A 15,826-nucleotide genomic window follows, 5' to 3' on the forward strand; every position below is an offset into this window, starting at 1 on the left:
GTAGGGTGCTTCTCTCAAACGTAACTCCAAAGCCTGGGTATAGCAGCTGTTATAGACAGTTGATGACAGTTTTCCGGATGTCCATGCTCATTATAGTGTAGTAATTACGTATACGTTTCCTAACGTTTTGTTTCTAGGCAATGGCTGGACTACCGAAAGGCGTGGACGTCCTTGTCAAAATAAAGACGGGAACCTACGACGGCGCAGGGACCGACGGGGATATCTATATCAACCTTTTTGACTTCGATGGTAATGAGTCTGGCGAGCAATATCTCGACGTGTGGTGGAAAAATGACTTTGAAAAGGGGACAGAGGGAGAGTGAGTTGAAAGATATCTACTTTTGTATATCTATAGGTTTAAAATTCGCAACCTACGTCACACGCAATGAGCTCCTAATTCACTTCCAGGTCAGGTTTGTATGTACTTTTGCTGAATCGTCGCACTGAATTTACTATTCTGACATAATCTATCCTTGATTACGATTCTGTTTATGCCCTTTTATGCTCATCGTAAGGAGGAGACAGCCCTGTTGTTCATCTGTTGAAGTTATACAGTGATTTGTAACATTTACAGGTACTCTCTGACGGGTGTGAAAGTGAACTCGCCTATCAAAGACCTGAAATTGTGGCGGGGCAACAACCGCGAAAATGACCACTGGTTCTGCGACTCTCTCTCCGTCCAGCTTGAACCAAAAACCAACGGCCCGTCGTACTACTTCCCTGTACATCGGTGGATCGAAGCAGGTCAGTCTCAAATTGAACCAGCCACAATGTTGAAGCCATGTCTTGTGAATTATTGTATCTCCGTTATGACTGTATCGACTGTATAGCGTCATGTACCAATGGAAAGGGTATTTATTACCATTTACAATGATACCATGTTTGTCACGATCATGCATTCAAAGGCCGAGCAGCGGCTGGCTATGCTAGTGCTTCACAAAACACAAATGCCAGAATATGCCAATCAACACAGTGTCTGTACAGGAATTTCGCAACCGATTTGGAGGGGGGGCACCCACAAAATCAGTCGACATGGTGCACGTTGCACAAAAGCGCGATCATACCAAAGGAGTCTTGTTTTGCGTTTACTTTTATCTCTTCTTTTTTTGATGATCAATATGAGAACCTGAAAGACCATCGCTTTTTTTTCTTACTTCGTTTTCTCACAGGCAAGGACGACGTGGCACTGCACTCATGTATTTTGTAACTTATTTTGACAGTGCCATGTACAGACAACAATATACCCATTTTCAAGACCTGGATGGAGTGATCACGTGAGCAAATTCGTGGAAAGCACGTGAAGTGCCCTCCCAAGGGGCACAACAACGGTGGCGTCAGGGGGGCTCGAACCCGGGACCGCTTGGTTCTGGCCCGAACACCCTGCCGTTATGCCTCACGACCCCACAGCATATCGCTTTTTGTTTGGTCACAAGGCAACTTTATGTCAATCGGAATAAACCCGAGTTCTGTCCGACCTCTGCTCGCAGGTACCTCTGTGTGGCTAGTTCCAGGGGGCGTCTGCCTTCCTCAGGATGAGACGCATCCCGACCAGAGGGAGAAGGAGCTCAAGGTAGTGCGAGAGCGCTACGCTTCCTTCTACCCCGTGGAAGGCCTCCTGCCCATGGTATGTTGATCGGATTGCTCGTGTATTCATTAGTTTTTTTTGTGTGTGGTTGGCTATTTAGATGGTGTTTTAATCCCTTCTCCAGATACCTTTTAGTTACTTTTCAACAATACCGGCCTGCTAGCATGTTATATTATATAGCATAGCTAGCCCAACCTTGGCCTAACCTTACAATCACGGCACAAGCTAATGAAAGAGCAGTGCATGAGATCGTAGCTACAATATAGGTGCATATAAAATTGTATTCGGTATCATGTGATAATTTTCATCAATACCATTGCCCAGTTATCTTAATTCTTGTTATAGATACGGTGACTCGTATGTTAATGAAAGTTTCCACTCCCTTTTGTCTCTCTCAGCTGAGGAAGCTACCTACAGAGGCGGCGTTTTCAAAACAACAAACGGTACTTATCACTTCAAACACGCTATATATAACGTTACAAGCTGTGTCATTGATTGACTTCGACACTATCGCTCACTTAGCAACAAAAAACAAAGTGGCTTGTGAATTTCAATTTGATTTACTATCTCTCCTCCGATTGTTTATATGCAGCTTACTGTTGGTATAGCTAATAACATAAATCCGTTTATTTCTGGAAAAAATATATTCACAGCATTCCATGATTAAGACGGCGGCCATACTCGGCTTGACAAACTTGGACATAGCGATTAAAGGTGTCATCGGTATAGACGGCCGATGGGAATCTTTCGACAGCATAAACCAAGTTTTTCCACCAAGGAAAGTGCCCAAGGTGAGAGAAACTGGTCGTCACAAATTGCAATTGCTTTCATCATCTCACTTGCACTTCATTATGTACATCTTTGTCTAAGCTACCTGCATACTAATATAATGGAAATCCGTCGTTCCTGTGTTCAGTTAACAATCATCTTTTTGCTATTTACCCGTTTTACGCCACTTTCTGACATGCGTTATTTACCGTTTGGTCCTCAATAGGGGAAAACTAACTGGAAGACCGACGAGAACTTCGGTTCGCAGCGCCTGACGGGAGTCAACCCGACATCCATCCGCCTGCTCACGGAGATTCCGAAAGGGTAAGTTGAACTGAGAGCTCATTTAGCACATTTATATAGTTCGGAAAAGTTATTTAGTCAATACACGTGTTGAGCACATACAAAAAAAACAATCAATTGAGGTAAAGCATGCTGATTTTTCAAGTAGCTAGTGGTACGCACATTTACCTGTGATAACGATTGGTATGATCACTAGTAGATACCTTTTTCCTCTTAATCCCTAACTGTAATTCCATACTAAGTGACTTAATGACCTAGCATGCCTATAACTTATTAAATCACTGGTAATAAAACTTTTAAATCCCTTACTAGGGATTTAATGATCCTTACCATGGATTTAATGACCTAACATGCCTTTAACTTATTAAATCACTAGTAAGAGAATCTTTTAATCCCTTACTAGTATACTGGTGACTAAATGACCTAGCATTAAATGCTGCTGTAACGTTACGTTCCACGGTGACTTCCACCCAATAAACTTTACCTTTCGATGTTTGCCGGTTAGCGAACATGTCATTTTTAGCTATAGACCTCGCCGACAGATGAACACAATTTAGATAATAGTAATAAAAAGGCGTATGAGATCACACACTGTACAGGGCTTGGCGCATTAAATCACCAGTAAGAGATTAAACGATATCGATTCTCTTACTAGTGATTTATAAGTTAGAGGCAGGAAAGGGATTTAACGATTCTCTTGCTAGTACATTAATTCCACGTGTTAGAGGTAAGCTATCTCATTAAATCACTAGTAAGGGATTTATATTGTAGTATTCACCAAATATGGGGCGATGACACATCTGACATCTGGGACGAGTTAGGGCACAGTCCCTGGTTAATAAACCTCCGGCCATGCGGTCCGGAGTCAGTCTGAAGTCCATCTCCGTGTGTGCGGCTGTGTCTCTGCTAGCCTTGTTATTACTACATAACAATTGGTGGCAGCGGTGGGATCTAGGGATTTAAAGATTCCCTTAATGTGATTTCATGGGTTAGAGGCTTGCTATGTTCCCTGGGGCTATACTGACTGGTTCTACTTACTACTACTAGCTAATATGATAGACGCTGCAGTGAGACGGTAGTGGTAAGTAGAATACGTCATTTTTGTCACGAGGATACGTACGTAGCAGAAGAGCTATACTCAAACGTTAGTTAACATATCATCGTTGTCTTTTAAAGAAACGTGTTAACCACTGAGTTTCCAACACGCTATAACTATATATATGGATCAGTGGCAGGTTTGGAGTGACGGCTGAAATGGTAGAGCCTCTCCTGCAAGGACTGACCCTTGATCAAGCCATCAAGGAGAAGCGCCTGTACTACGTGGATCATACCATCATGGGGATCACCTCCATGGCCAACACCACGGCCCCCAGACCCGTGAGACCTCGATTGTTTGTTTTTAGCTTGTTTGACAGGGGAATTAAGGCGTAACACATTGGCTTTGTAATTTGTTTTACAAGCTACGTAAGACCGTAATGATAAGTTTGATCCACTCACAGTGGGATGGGCCGTTAGGTATACTCTTATCGGCAAGTTCGATGGGTTTCTATTATCGCGCTCGAGGTTTGGCTCTCATTAAACATGGGAATTACGTCCTAATACATGACAAAAAGGGTTTCATTTTGACCTATGTCGAGTAAGGAACGTTCTATCCTTCACAATTGGTGAATTTTAAACAAGCATTTAGAGTACATCTCGCCATTATCATATCGCCATTATAGTTTATACACAACTTTTAGCTGGTCTAACTGAAGGAAATTACATCTGAATTTGTAGACTGAATTCTACAACATACGTGTATCTTGTATAGATGTGTGCTCCATACGCCCTGTTCTACGTCAATGCGAAGAAGGACCTTGTACCTGTGGCCATCCAACTGTACCCTAACACAGAGGACAAGCAGCATCCGGTGAGTGTCCGCGACATTTTCTGTCCTGCGCCGAGTATTTGTTTTCTGTAGAGTCTGTTTGTGACTCAGACAGTGTGTATATATGTGGCTATCGACGTCTGTGTTTTGGGTTTAGCAGGATAACCTAATTAAGAATCTACCGATGACAGTTCTAAAATCTGGGAATTGCCTAGTCCGCTAGAGGCCAGATAGCCTTTGGTAAAGCCTAAGTCACATTTCAGAGTAAGAGGTATCCTTTGGGGTTTAGCCGATCTTGCCGGATTTGACGTTGGGAGCAAAGCTGCTTCCACAGTCGCAATATAAATAATGATAAGTTTATTGCAAGTTCTTGCCCGTAGGCTAATTGCAAGTACATGAAACATGCATGGAAGGACGGACAGACAATTGGTAACAATATAGCATGTGACTTTTCTAGTTCAAACACTAACGCTAAATTCTATCTTCTTTGGGTTTGACTTCTTTTTTCGAGACAGTGGAAGACGAATGCTCCCACTTTTTCTGTAATGTGTGGGTTTTGTGATGTTAACAGGAGCGTAGTTTTCTTTTGGTCTGTAAACATGAAGAAGTTTGGATGGAATTTGGTGGCCTCTTTAAACAGCTCCTTTCTTTCTTGATCGTAGAAGGGGCAACTTGAAATAACATGTGTTTCGTCTTTCGCCTTGTGACTGACTATAAAAATAAGCATGTAGAGGTCGCAGGGACGCAGGCTGATTTCAAGTGAGAATTGCAGTTAACTCGTGTTACACCGGCAGCCGATGGGAGTTCCACGGGGGCCCGGCCGTCCGTACCGTGCAAACAGCGTATCAACTAGGCATCGGTTTGGAAATGTGACAGGCATAAGGGAATTCATCCATTTGTAGGTGTTCCTGCCGAATGACCCGCCCAACACCTGGCTCCTGGCCAAGATGTGGTTCAACTGCGCAGATGCGAGCTATCATGAGGCCATCCCTCACCTTGGTACGTTTTATCATCTGATGGAAGTCGTGCTTTGATATAATTCAATTAATGTGTTAATAGTGCTGTGTACGATAACTCAAGCACTGAGGAAATAAGCTAGATAAAAACAAGAAAAAGGATTCGTTGGATGAAGGTTAGACATTCGGGTAATAATATACGCCAAAAAACAGTTACGCAAGCAACTGACACCCTCCTCCAGCAACGGCTGAATGCTCTCGGCAAGCCCTCCCGGCATCAGCCCTGCTATTCTAGCCCCTGATTCTGACTCCTGTGACGTTACTGACAGTTGCTCATGAATAAATAATTACCTAGACTTTTTTGGCACAAACAGTCGTTATTTTGTTCTGAACCCAAAGTAGCGATGTAAGACGTAACCTGATTGGCTGATAGCTTCCCAGCGACCTTTGCGGTTTTCCACAAGGCAACTTTAATTTTGCGGCAGCGCTATATTCACATACTGCCACAGTTTTGGACAAAAATGTTCGCGGTGGTTTTAAGTGAAACGGTCGCCGCGAAAACCGCGAACATAAAACCACCGCGAACATTTCTGCAGATCGGTTCCATTTTGTTCCGTTACAGGTTTCACGCATCTCCTTGTGGAGGCATGCAACCTTGCAGCCAAGCAGAACCTGTCCCTCTCACACCCGATTCATCGCCTCCTGGAGCCGCATTTCATCTACATGTTCGCCATCAACGAGTGAGTCCACGATATGTTTTTTTGCCGTGCCGTAGGTAGCCTGGGTGCCAGACCACCGCGCTCCTGGCGCTAATCCTTCGGCCGGGGAAGCAACTCGCGCCGCCGCCACAGACAGCACACGGCCCACTAATTATCTCTCGCGCGGGATAGATATCAGGGTTCGGCTGCCAAGCGCCCGGGTGCCAACTCTATCCCTACTACTAGGTCTTCCCCGGCCAAAAAGGCTTATCATCGCATCGCGCGAAAGGTCTGGTATCCAGGCTATGCCGTAGGGAAATCAGAAATTAGTGTATAGAATGATTAGATTGTAATTATAATGTACTGTAAATCGTAAACTGAACAAATATTGACGAAACTGGGAAAGCTTGGACCGTACCTGTTTCTTCGAACCCCAAAACTTTCCAAGTCTCGGTAGGCACTATAATTGTGTTCTCATTTTGGCCCTAGTCCTGTACTACTAAACTCAACTCAGCTGTGACGTCACCCCTATAAGAAGATGTGTAACATATTTCACTTTTGCACCCTCCCCCCACAGTCTCGCCCTGGGTACGTTGATCGCCCCCGGTGGTGGCCTGGACAAAGCGACGCAGATCGGAGTCGAGGGAAGCTTCACGCTTATAAGGAACAAGTGAGGCAAAATGTTTATTTGATAAATGCTGGCAATGGCGTATCAGTGTTACATCTTATCCTACTTTCATTGTTTACGAAGGTTTATGTACCAGTTTGTGTTTTACACTGCAACAGGGTGAAGACTTGGCGTCTCGATACGGAGGGCACTCTGCCGGAAGACCTGAAAAACCGCGGAGTAAGTGGCTCGTTCTCAGTAAAATGTGCCGTATAGCTCATTTTTCAAGTACACCTACTGTGCATCCACTACCTTTTGTCAGTGACTGAAAAGGATCTGTAGTTCAAGAGGTATTTAATCAAAAACTGAAATTAACTTTCACTGACGAAAGGTAGTGGATGCTACCTGAAACAGCTGACCGTTTACAAATATATCCAAATGCTTGATGAGTATCTGTTATATAATTATCTTGCGCATATTATTGCATGGATGTCTGATTATAACCTATATCGACGTATGTTGAGTTTGTTCTTTTTCGAAAGGACTTCTACTGTAATGTGTGGGTACTGTGTTGTTGAGAGGAGTGTAGTTTTCCTTTCGTCTGCGAACGAGTAATCATGTTTTTTTACAATGAATTTCCTGCCACTAAAATGCATGGTTTATGGTAGGTTGACAACGAGGACTATCTGCCTAACTACTACTATCGCGACGATGCCCTGCCTACATATAAGGTTATCAAGAAGTATGTCACCAAGGTTGTGGCATACTTCTATGGACCTGATGATAATGGTAAGTGGTTAGAATTGCGATTGCGTAACTAAGAGAAACACATATGCTAGAGATGCACTCTCAGTGGATTTGATTGTCCTGCAAACCACAGGTATCGAAGGAACGAGTACCGGTAAACACACTTGGTGCTGTACTAGCTCTTCCAATGCTATGTAGAAAACATAGGGAAGATTACTACAATTGCGCAAAGCTACAATAACTCTAGTGGTATGTCATAACGTGTGCAGTATGATGAGTGACTTTAAGCCCCTATCTCACTGGACTGAGCCACGTTGGCGGCAAATTCCTGTGGCATCGTCGCAAATTTTATGCTAATTTCCCTATGCCGTCTCACTGACGTGCCGGGTTATACTAATAGCTCAAATAAAGGTGCGTTTGTGAACGATAAACAATAGTGTAGCCCCGCGTTACATATCTGACAGCTCCACGCACTATGAATTTAGACACGGCATATATGATATCATCTACTCCATGTCCATCACAGACGAAGGCACGTCCGCCAAACTGGACGCGGATCATGAAATTCAGGGTTTTGCGAAGTCTCTTGTGGACAGTGGAATCCAGGTACGTGGTTGAAAGACGTCATTGACCATGATATTGGTGGTCTTTTAACTTGTAACATCTGATTACTTTCATTTGATAAATTATGATAGTCAAGTAGTCTGCGAAAAGCATGTGTGCAGGTCTCTGATGACCACTAGAGCTCTGAATTCATCTCATCTGGCTCCACTATTAAACTTCACTCCACCACATCACCTGTGATAATGGAAAACTTGCAGAAGTTTAGAAGATGTGTATGTGACCTATAGTCTGAGATGTGAATTATCCTATTCATGGTTTAAGACTCATACAATACCTGGAACTCGATAAGGGCCAGTTAACATTCGCCGTTTTTCGTCGTAGAATTTTTATGTCGTAGAGTTTTCAATCAGGCTGTGACAGAACCAACCAAGGATCTAAGACCTTTTTCTCTAAGACAGCATGAAACATGTATGAGAATGCCCTAAGCCACGTAACCAGGCCCTAATTGGAAACCAATACTGATGAACTGCCCTCGTATCTCACTATTACACACACACAGGGAGTTCCCGGGGCCGGAGACAAGGACGGAAAACTGTCCGACGTGAATCAGCTGATCCAGATCCTCACCTCCATCATCTTCACCGCCAGTGTGCAGCACGCAGCCGTCAACTTCATGCAGTGGGACCAGTACGGCTTCGTACCCAACATGCCGCTTGTGCTGGAAGGAAAACCACCGAGAACTAAGGTGTAGCAACAATTTCTTAACACTACTGCACTCGTTCTCATTTAGATATACACATTTTGTAACTTCCGTTACCGTTTGAAGTAAGACGTTTTGACATTAAGATTTGCCACATAAAAGGTGCCAAACTGTCGTTTTTATGACGACTTGAAATTTCTCTGGATTTTAAAAACGACAGTTTGGTACCTTATATGTGCCACATCTTAAGGCCAGAAACGTCTTACTTCAAACGGTAACGGAAGTTACAGAATGTGTACCTTTAAACGAGGATGAGCGTAATATATGGTCATCTCTCAACAAGAACCAAAGGACACTTTAAAGTTACGGGTTGCATGAATATGCCTGGTACAGTATCTCTTCTCTCTAAATCAGATATTGATGAATCTCTTCAACGAAGATTCACCATGGTTAAGACAGATCTAGACTTCAGTCTCACTGAAAGTGAGGACCAACTGACTCTAGAGGAGAAGCTAGGGTTACGAAGGCTGCTTGGGAGCATCCCATTCCCTATCGGAAGTCTGGGTTTACTTTTCATGAGAATATGAGCATCTCCCCTTTTCATTTACATCAGGTGGTCAACATAGGTTTCCAAAGTTGTACTAATAGACGTTGACGTAGAAATGTCAATAATAACAGCGAAAAGAAGAAATAATTATGTATCTCGTCGTGTGGCAGTAGGTTGGGTAGACAAAAGGTCATGACCATAGCTTGTTGTCTTAGCTACGAAGGTAATGTTTGCAGGTGGGCAGAATACTTACTAAGTGACCTGAAAAGCTGTGGGTCGATCTATTGGATATTTGGCATGTGGATAGGTGTCAGTAAACTGAAGTTCAATTATCCCCCCCTCCCCCTCCGTGGCCTTCTAATGTACTGCAGCAGAGCTTCTTCTCCTCGTATTTCATTTTGGGACATAACCATCGTGGCTAAGATAACAATTATAGCTCTTTTATCATTTAGGAGATTATGACGGAACAAGACGTCTTGGACGCACTTCCTGGAAAGGTCCAAACTTTGAAGATCAACCTGCTGACAGAGGTCCTTAGTGAGCGCGCTACACAGCGTCTTGGGGACTTTGAGGTCAACTACTTCCAAGGAGAAAAGGCTCAAAGACTCGGCAATAAGTAAGTAAAGCTCATATCCTTGGTAATTCAAGAACTAATTTCAAATACCGTCTGCTACTCTTGCTTGCTTTCTATAGATGCACCATGACACTAAAACAACTATTATTTTAAATCTCTAAAATCTTTGAAGATGATTTGATTTGAATAACTTAAGAAATCTTCCCCGCCTGAATAGATTCAAGCAAGCCTTGGACAACATCGCAGAGGACATCAACTATGAAAACACCACTCAGCGTTTCAAGCCGTACGACTACCTGGACCCTCGTCTGATCCCCAACGCCATCAGCATCTAACTGTGCTGTTGGCATCAGCAGTTTTCATTAAGGTCCAAACGCATAGTACTCTAGATCTAAGAAAACTGAGAACGTTCACATACATTACATTTGTCTTCTTTGCAGGTGTGTAATACATAAGCTACATAACTAATGATTATACATTGTCGTTGCAAGGCTAATCAGCTCTCTGTAGAGCTTACAGTCAGAACGAAAGTTTTTTAACACCAACCTAAGGGTTGAACGTTTCTTCACAGGACATTTCTTTTCATGTATCTACGGGCTATGGTGGTAATACATTTATAGTATTTTCAAGATATGCTGAAGAGGATTACAAATTTACACTACCCAGCAATGCATTAACTTTAGGTACGGTGGGGGCGTGGATTGCATTCCATGGAATGAATACAATAGCAGAAACGAACGTAGGTTTGATCAAACCCAAAGGTTTCAGATGGGTATAATTAGAACCAGGTCTAATGATCTTGAAGTATTGACCAAGAAATACTTTCATTGGTAACTGTGTTGCGTGATGTTGAAACAGCATGATATTGAATACAGTTACATAAAAGTACGTGCCTTATTTATAGATTGCTAGGCATATTTGATATGGTTAGTCCGGAATGCAAACAGAATTAAGCAAAGATGATGAAAAACCACTAAGATTATGCGAAAACACATACTTAGATAATTACAAACGTTTTGAATAGGGAATATCTTATACGGAGCCTGAGATGCATGTAGCAATGGAAATACATTTTGGACTTGATAACGAAAGGTGGTAAATGGATATTGTAATAGGAACAATTGTTCTACAAGTGTATACATGAAGGGAATAAGGTATCCACTAGGATATAGACTCCTGTATAAGGAACTAAATACGGTCGTTATTACTATATGTATGCTGACTTTTTGGTGGGGAATAAATTTGTATCTGGTATTGCTGTGTTTTGTTTAGTAAGGTGTCAGTACAAGGTTACAGCTATAAGGCACAGGGAAAAATGTTTTGTGTCCGGTCGGTAGGGATTCTTTTTTTTCGACCGAAGTAATCCGACAACTAACGTTTACCAATATGTTAAAGATTAAATGCATCAAGACAGTGATATTTTCGACATAATATTGTAATAATATAGATACATAATATTGTACAATACCAAGTAGTAAATCAATCAAAGAAGCATAAAGGTTACTAAATATTCTAACATCACCTTTCAAAGCTTTAATCTGTTTACAGGGTAAAATACAGAAAGTCTGTTTTTTAATTTCAACACTCAAATGCCAGATGCCAATTTTTTTTGTCCCTTGCCAGAATTCGACCCGAAAAATTCTAGGGTCGGCTGGTTTTTGCTAGGGTAGGTTGGTAACCATAAACACAACATTTTTGAGGCCTAAGTTGGCGACCGTATCGAATCTGTCGTGAGGATTATTTTGCTGGGTCTTATCGTGTTTCGTAGCGCAGTGTTATATGAAGTGTATTATCAAGGAATTCCTTGGCTATACATAAAGTTACCAACAAAGGGGGGAAATGAAATACAGCAAAAGGGTTCTGTTTCGCAATTGTTTTCACATCTTTAGGTTAGACAAAGCGTGTTCACTTGCATTTGGTAATTACTCAATCATGCGAACATACTGTTGCTGTTGTTTTCAACAGAGGTGGTCTTGTTGAGCGGAGCTGCCTGCCGGATCACAGCGTTTACAGATGACATAAATTTTAATTTCACATGTCATAGGATCTCGCGAGACTGTGCGAGACCAACCCACATACAGAAATATGAAGGCAATGCATTCAGGCATTCGATTCTCGAGTTATCGTGTATACATACGGACACACACGCGCTAAAACATAAACGAAAACATAACCTTCTTGGTAAACTAATGGTAACAACAGAAGTGAGATTTGAGCCTTTTTGTACAGCTGAGGATCGAAACTTATATTTTTAACCACGGTAACAGCGACAATGAGTTTCTTTGTCAGGGGCATAGTTCAGAGGTAGGAGGCGTTCATTTCGGAAATGGCCATTTTTAATGTCAGATATAATTGAAAGGGTGTGACAGAAGTTGTTTGGTGACTTTGGGGAAGCGCCATAGTGTCATTGTGAAGACGACATCGTGAGGTTATCTCCTCTCCTTTCTTCAAGGTATGAATTCATTTCCTGAAGTCATTTATGATCCGAAGGAAGTTTAAGAATATCTATTCCATAATGTATGTTTGCCATGATGCCTTCTAACACCGCTATCCTACCGTTAGAATGGGGCGGGTGTACTAGCTTTGCTCTGTGGGTGCACTCCGTCAGTGGGAGACCCGTCCAGTCACGGATGTCGTCCCCCCACCTCCTCCTACCATTGATCGTTCCTTGCAGTATGTGGGGCGGGTGCACTAGCTTTGCTATGGGTGACGTGGCAGCTCTCAGCCACTCTGTAAAAATGTCTATAGAATAACAAGGAGGGCTTGAAGGATTTTAACTTATGTTTTTAACCACGGTAACAGCGACAATGAGTTTCTTTGTCAGAGGCATAGTTCAGAGGTAGGAATGCCATATCTAATGTCAGATATAATTGAAAGGGTGTGACAGAAGTTGTTTGGTGACTTTGGGGAAGCGCCATAGTGTCATTGTAGAGTGTTCTAACACAGACGACATCGTGAGATTATCTCCTCTCCTTTCATCAAGGTATGAATTTTTTGTAGTCATTTCTAAATCCTAAGGAAGTTTAGGAATATTTAGTCAGTTATGTCCGTTTATCATGTCTTCTATCACCCAGCCTCAGCCAGGTGACATGTGAAAAGTTTAAAATAGCTTTCGCCTGGCGTCACCACCTGAGGCAGCTGGTGTATAGTATTAAGGACGGGTATGTGTATTTACAAATACACGAAATACACATGAAGATGGGTGAAATCTACCAAAATACAGTATGATTTGATGAGTAAACATCACAGGCTGCTATATTTAGGTATGAAATAATGAATTTATGGCCCGGGCGACAAGAAAAAGTGGATTGGAAGCAATCCATGCAGGCGTTCGATTCTCGAGTTATGGTGTACATAGACAGACACACACACGAACGCTAACGAAAACATATTTAATCTTCTTGGTGAAGGTAACAACAGAAGTGAGATTTGAGCCTTTATGTACAGCTGAGGATCGAAACTTCTTTGTCAGAGGCACAGTTCAGAGGTAGGGGGCGTTGAAATGGCGATTGCGGAGGGGAAAATGAAAGTAACAACATAAAACTGGCAAAAGGTTCTGTTCAATTCCGCAGTTGTTTTCACATCCGTAGATTAGACAAAGCATATTCGCTTGTATTTGGTAATTACTAAGTCATGCGAAAATCCTGTTGTCGTGGTTTCCAACAAAGATGGTCTTGTTCGTACTTACAGCACCCCACATTGTACTGACAACACTGCACATGATACTTACAACACTGTCCATGGTAACCACACATTTCATGGTACTAACTACTCATTCTTTTAAAATGCGGACCACTTGGAAAACGCAAAAAAAAATTGCTGCAAAATGTATGAAACATGACGGACTATACATCTGCTTAGAAAATAGCCTACAGAGAATAGACGTGACGGCTGGCTTCCTTTAGTAAGGATACATGTTGTTGTCTACCACGCTTGGTCGTCAAACAGTCTTTCTTCAAAGACCATCGATGGCTTAATCTGATTGATTTATCTTATACAAATCGCGAGAAGATAAAAACCAAGTCGGTTTGTCAGGGGGCATAGTTCAGAGGTAGGAGGCGTTGAAATGGCGGTTACGGTGATATTTCATGTCCAAAAATAGGAAGGGTGTGACAGAAGTTGTTTAGTGACTTTTGGGAGTCGCCATAGTGTCATTTGGAAGTTTTCTACCACAGACGGCACCGTGAGATTCCTCTCCTTTTATCTAGGTATGAATTTTCTCTAGTCATTTCTAAATCCGAAGGAAGTTTAGGAACATCTAGTCAGTAATGTCCGTTTATCATATCTCCTATCATTCCCGGCGTCCTACTGTTAGAACTGGACGGCCGCACTAGCCTTGCTTTGGGTGACGTGGCTGTTCTCTCAGCCCCCCCCCCCCGTATTTTTCGCACTTAAGAATATACATACATAAGAACGAAATACAAAGATAATAAAACAGTGCAAGGTAGGCCAAAAAGCTTCTGCTTGTGTAAAAGCCTCCCTTTATCAAATTATAACATTTTTAGTTGATCATTTATACAAAAGAAATAAGTTGAATGATAAACAAAATGAAACAATATAGTGATCATGAGAACATCAATATAATAAATTATTTACCATAACTTGATAAATCATACATGAATATGAATGTAGAGTAAACGAGAAGTATTAAAAAAAAAATAAAAACAGTGGACTACTATTAAACCAAGTAAATAATACTAATAAACAGTGGACTACTATTAAGCAAAAGAAACGGAAACCAAATTAAGAAAATGTAGGCTTACTTATAAAGTCAAATTTAGCGTGGGACTTGCAGATAGCAAGAGTGGGGCTCATTTTTGAAGTCATATTTAAGTTATACATGAAGTGAACAACAAAGGGGAGAAATGAAAGTAACAAAATACAACAAGAGGTTCTATTCTGCAGTTGTTTTCACATTTGTAGATTATACAAAGCGTATTCACTTGCATTTTGGTAATTACGAAGTCATGCGAACATCTTGCTGTAAACAAAGATAGTCTTGTTCAGCAGAGCTGTCTGTCGGATTACAGGTGACATTAAATTACTATCAAAGGCCATCACCTGTGATAGAATCTCGCGAGACTGTACGAGAGTCTGGATATTCAAATTTTATTGTAACCGTGCCAAAATCATGACCACACCCAATTAAGTGGTAACACTAGGGCATGGTTTACACACTGTGTGTGTGTGTGTGTGTGTGTGTGTGTGTGTGTGTGTGTGTGTAACTGTTACACAAATTACATTCAGCGCAAATCATAAAAGTGGTCTATTCCCTTCATACATAGTGAATATAACCATGGGCAACCTGATCGGGACCCTTGAATTGCTGGGATGGAGCAACCAGACGTTGACACCAAACCGTGGGGAGGATTTCGTGGAGGACAACATCGGTTTCCCGTGTCGTGTGGTGACCGGAAACAAGGCCGTGCAGTCCGTCTTCGACATCGACCTTTTCAGAAAGGAAGAGTTCCATTTTGGCGTAACAAGAATCCGGAAGGACTTCACGGAAGGTGTTTGTCCAAGCGTTACGTCTAACGGAAAGATCCACGAGAAGAATAAAGGGTTTTTGATAGAAGTCATGTCAAAGGCTTACGGAGAGATCCTGGCATCAACCGCATCGGCCGTGCTTTCCAACATCTCTAAGTGGGGAAGTAAACCAAGCGACTTCGAGGTAAAGTTGATGGTATTGGTGGTGGATGCTTTACTACCAACCGTCTTCGGGAAATCAACACCACCTTTTAACGCTGAAGAAATCAACCTTTATGCAGATGGTGCAATTGAATTAAGGTCAGGCATCTTGGAAACAATAGCAGGAGAAGATCTCGACAAGACTCGCGGGGCATTGCTGTCTACCCTTGGGAAAATAAAGACATCAGAGAGGTAAGTGGAGAGAGGGAAATAGCGTTTAGC

At 42.1% G+C, this 15,826-nt stretch overlaps 2 protein-coding genes across 2 annotated transcripts in view; both read left to right on the forward strand.

Annotated features, from left to right (window-relative positions):
- The first annotated feature begins 133 nt into the window (after positions 1 to 133).
- On the forward strand, positions 134 to 11,170 carry LOC136425434 (allene oxide synthase-lipoxygenase protein-like). Its single transcript, XM_066414291.1, has 17 exons — positions 134 to 319; positions 575 to 744; positions 1,488 to 1,624; positions 1,984 to 2,028; positions 2,239 to 2,376; positions 2,580 to 2,677; positions 3,886 to 4,033; positions 4,467 to 4,565; positions 5,426 to 5,522; positions 6,102 to 6,219; positions 6,755 to 6,847; positions 6,964 to 7,024; positions 7,453 to 7,573; positions 8,058 to 8,137; positions 8,655 to 8,840; positions 9,795 to 9,958; positions 10,134 to 11,170. The coding sequence occupies exons 1-17, from the start codon at positions 141 to 143 to the stop codon at positions 10,249 to 10,251; spliced, it is 2,052 nt and encodes a 683-aa protein (XP_066270388.1). The 5' UTR covers positions 134 to 140; the 3' UTR covers positions 10,252 to 11,170.
- Positions 11,171 to 12,853: 1,683 nt separating this feature from the next.
- The window catches only part of LOC136425482 (polyunsaturated fatty acid 5-lipoxygenase-like), a 30,736-nt gene continuing 27,763 nt past the window's right edge, over positions 12,854 to 15,826 (forward strand). Inside the window, exons 1-2 of the mRNA XM_066414363.1 lie at positions 12,854 to 12,899; positions 15,202 to 15,796. Of these exons, the coding sequence (XP_066270460.1) occupies positions 15,213 to 15,796 (584 nt within the window). The 5' untranslated portion in view covers positions 12,854 to 12,899; positions 15,202 to 15,212. The remainder of the gene's footprint in view (positions 12,900 to 15,201; positions 15,797 to 15,826) is intronic.

This window comes from Branchiostoma lanceolatum, chromosome 19 (assembly GCF_035083965.1).
Source record: "Branchiostoma lanceolatum isolate klBraLanc5 chromosome 19, klBraLanc5.hap2, whole genome shotgun sequence".
Lineage (NCBI taxonomy): Eukaryota > Metazoa > Chordata > Leptocardii > Amphioxiformes > Branchiostomatidae > Branchiostoma > Branchiostoma lanceolatum.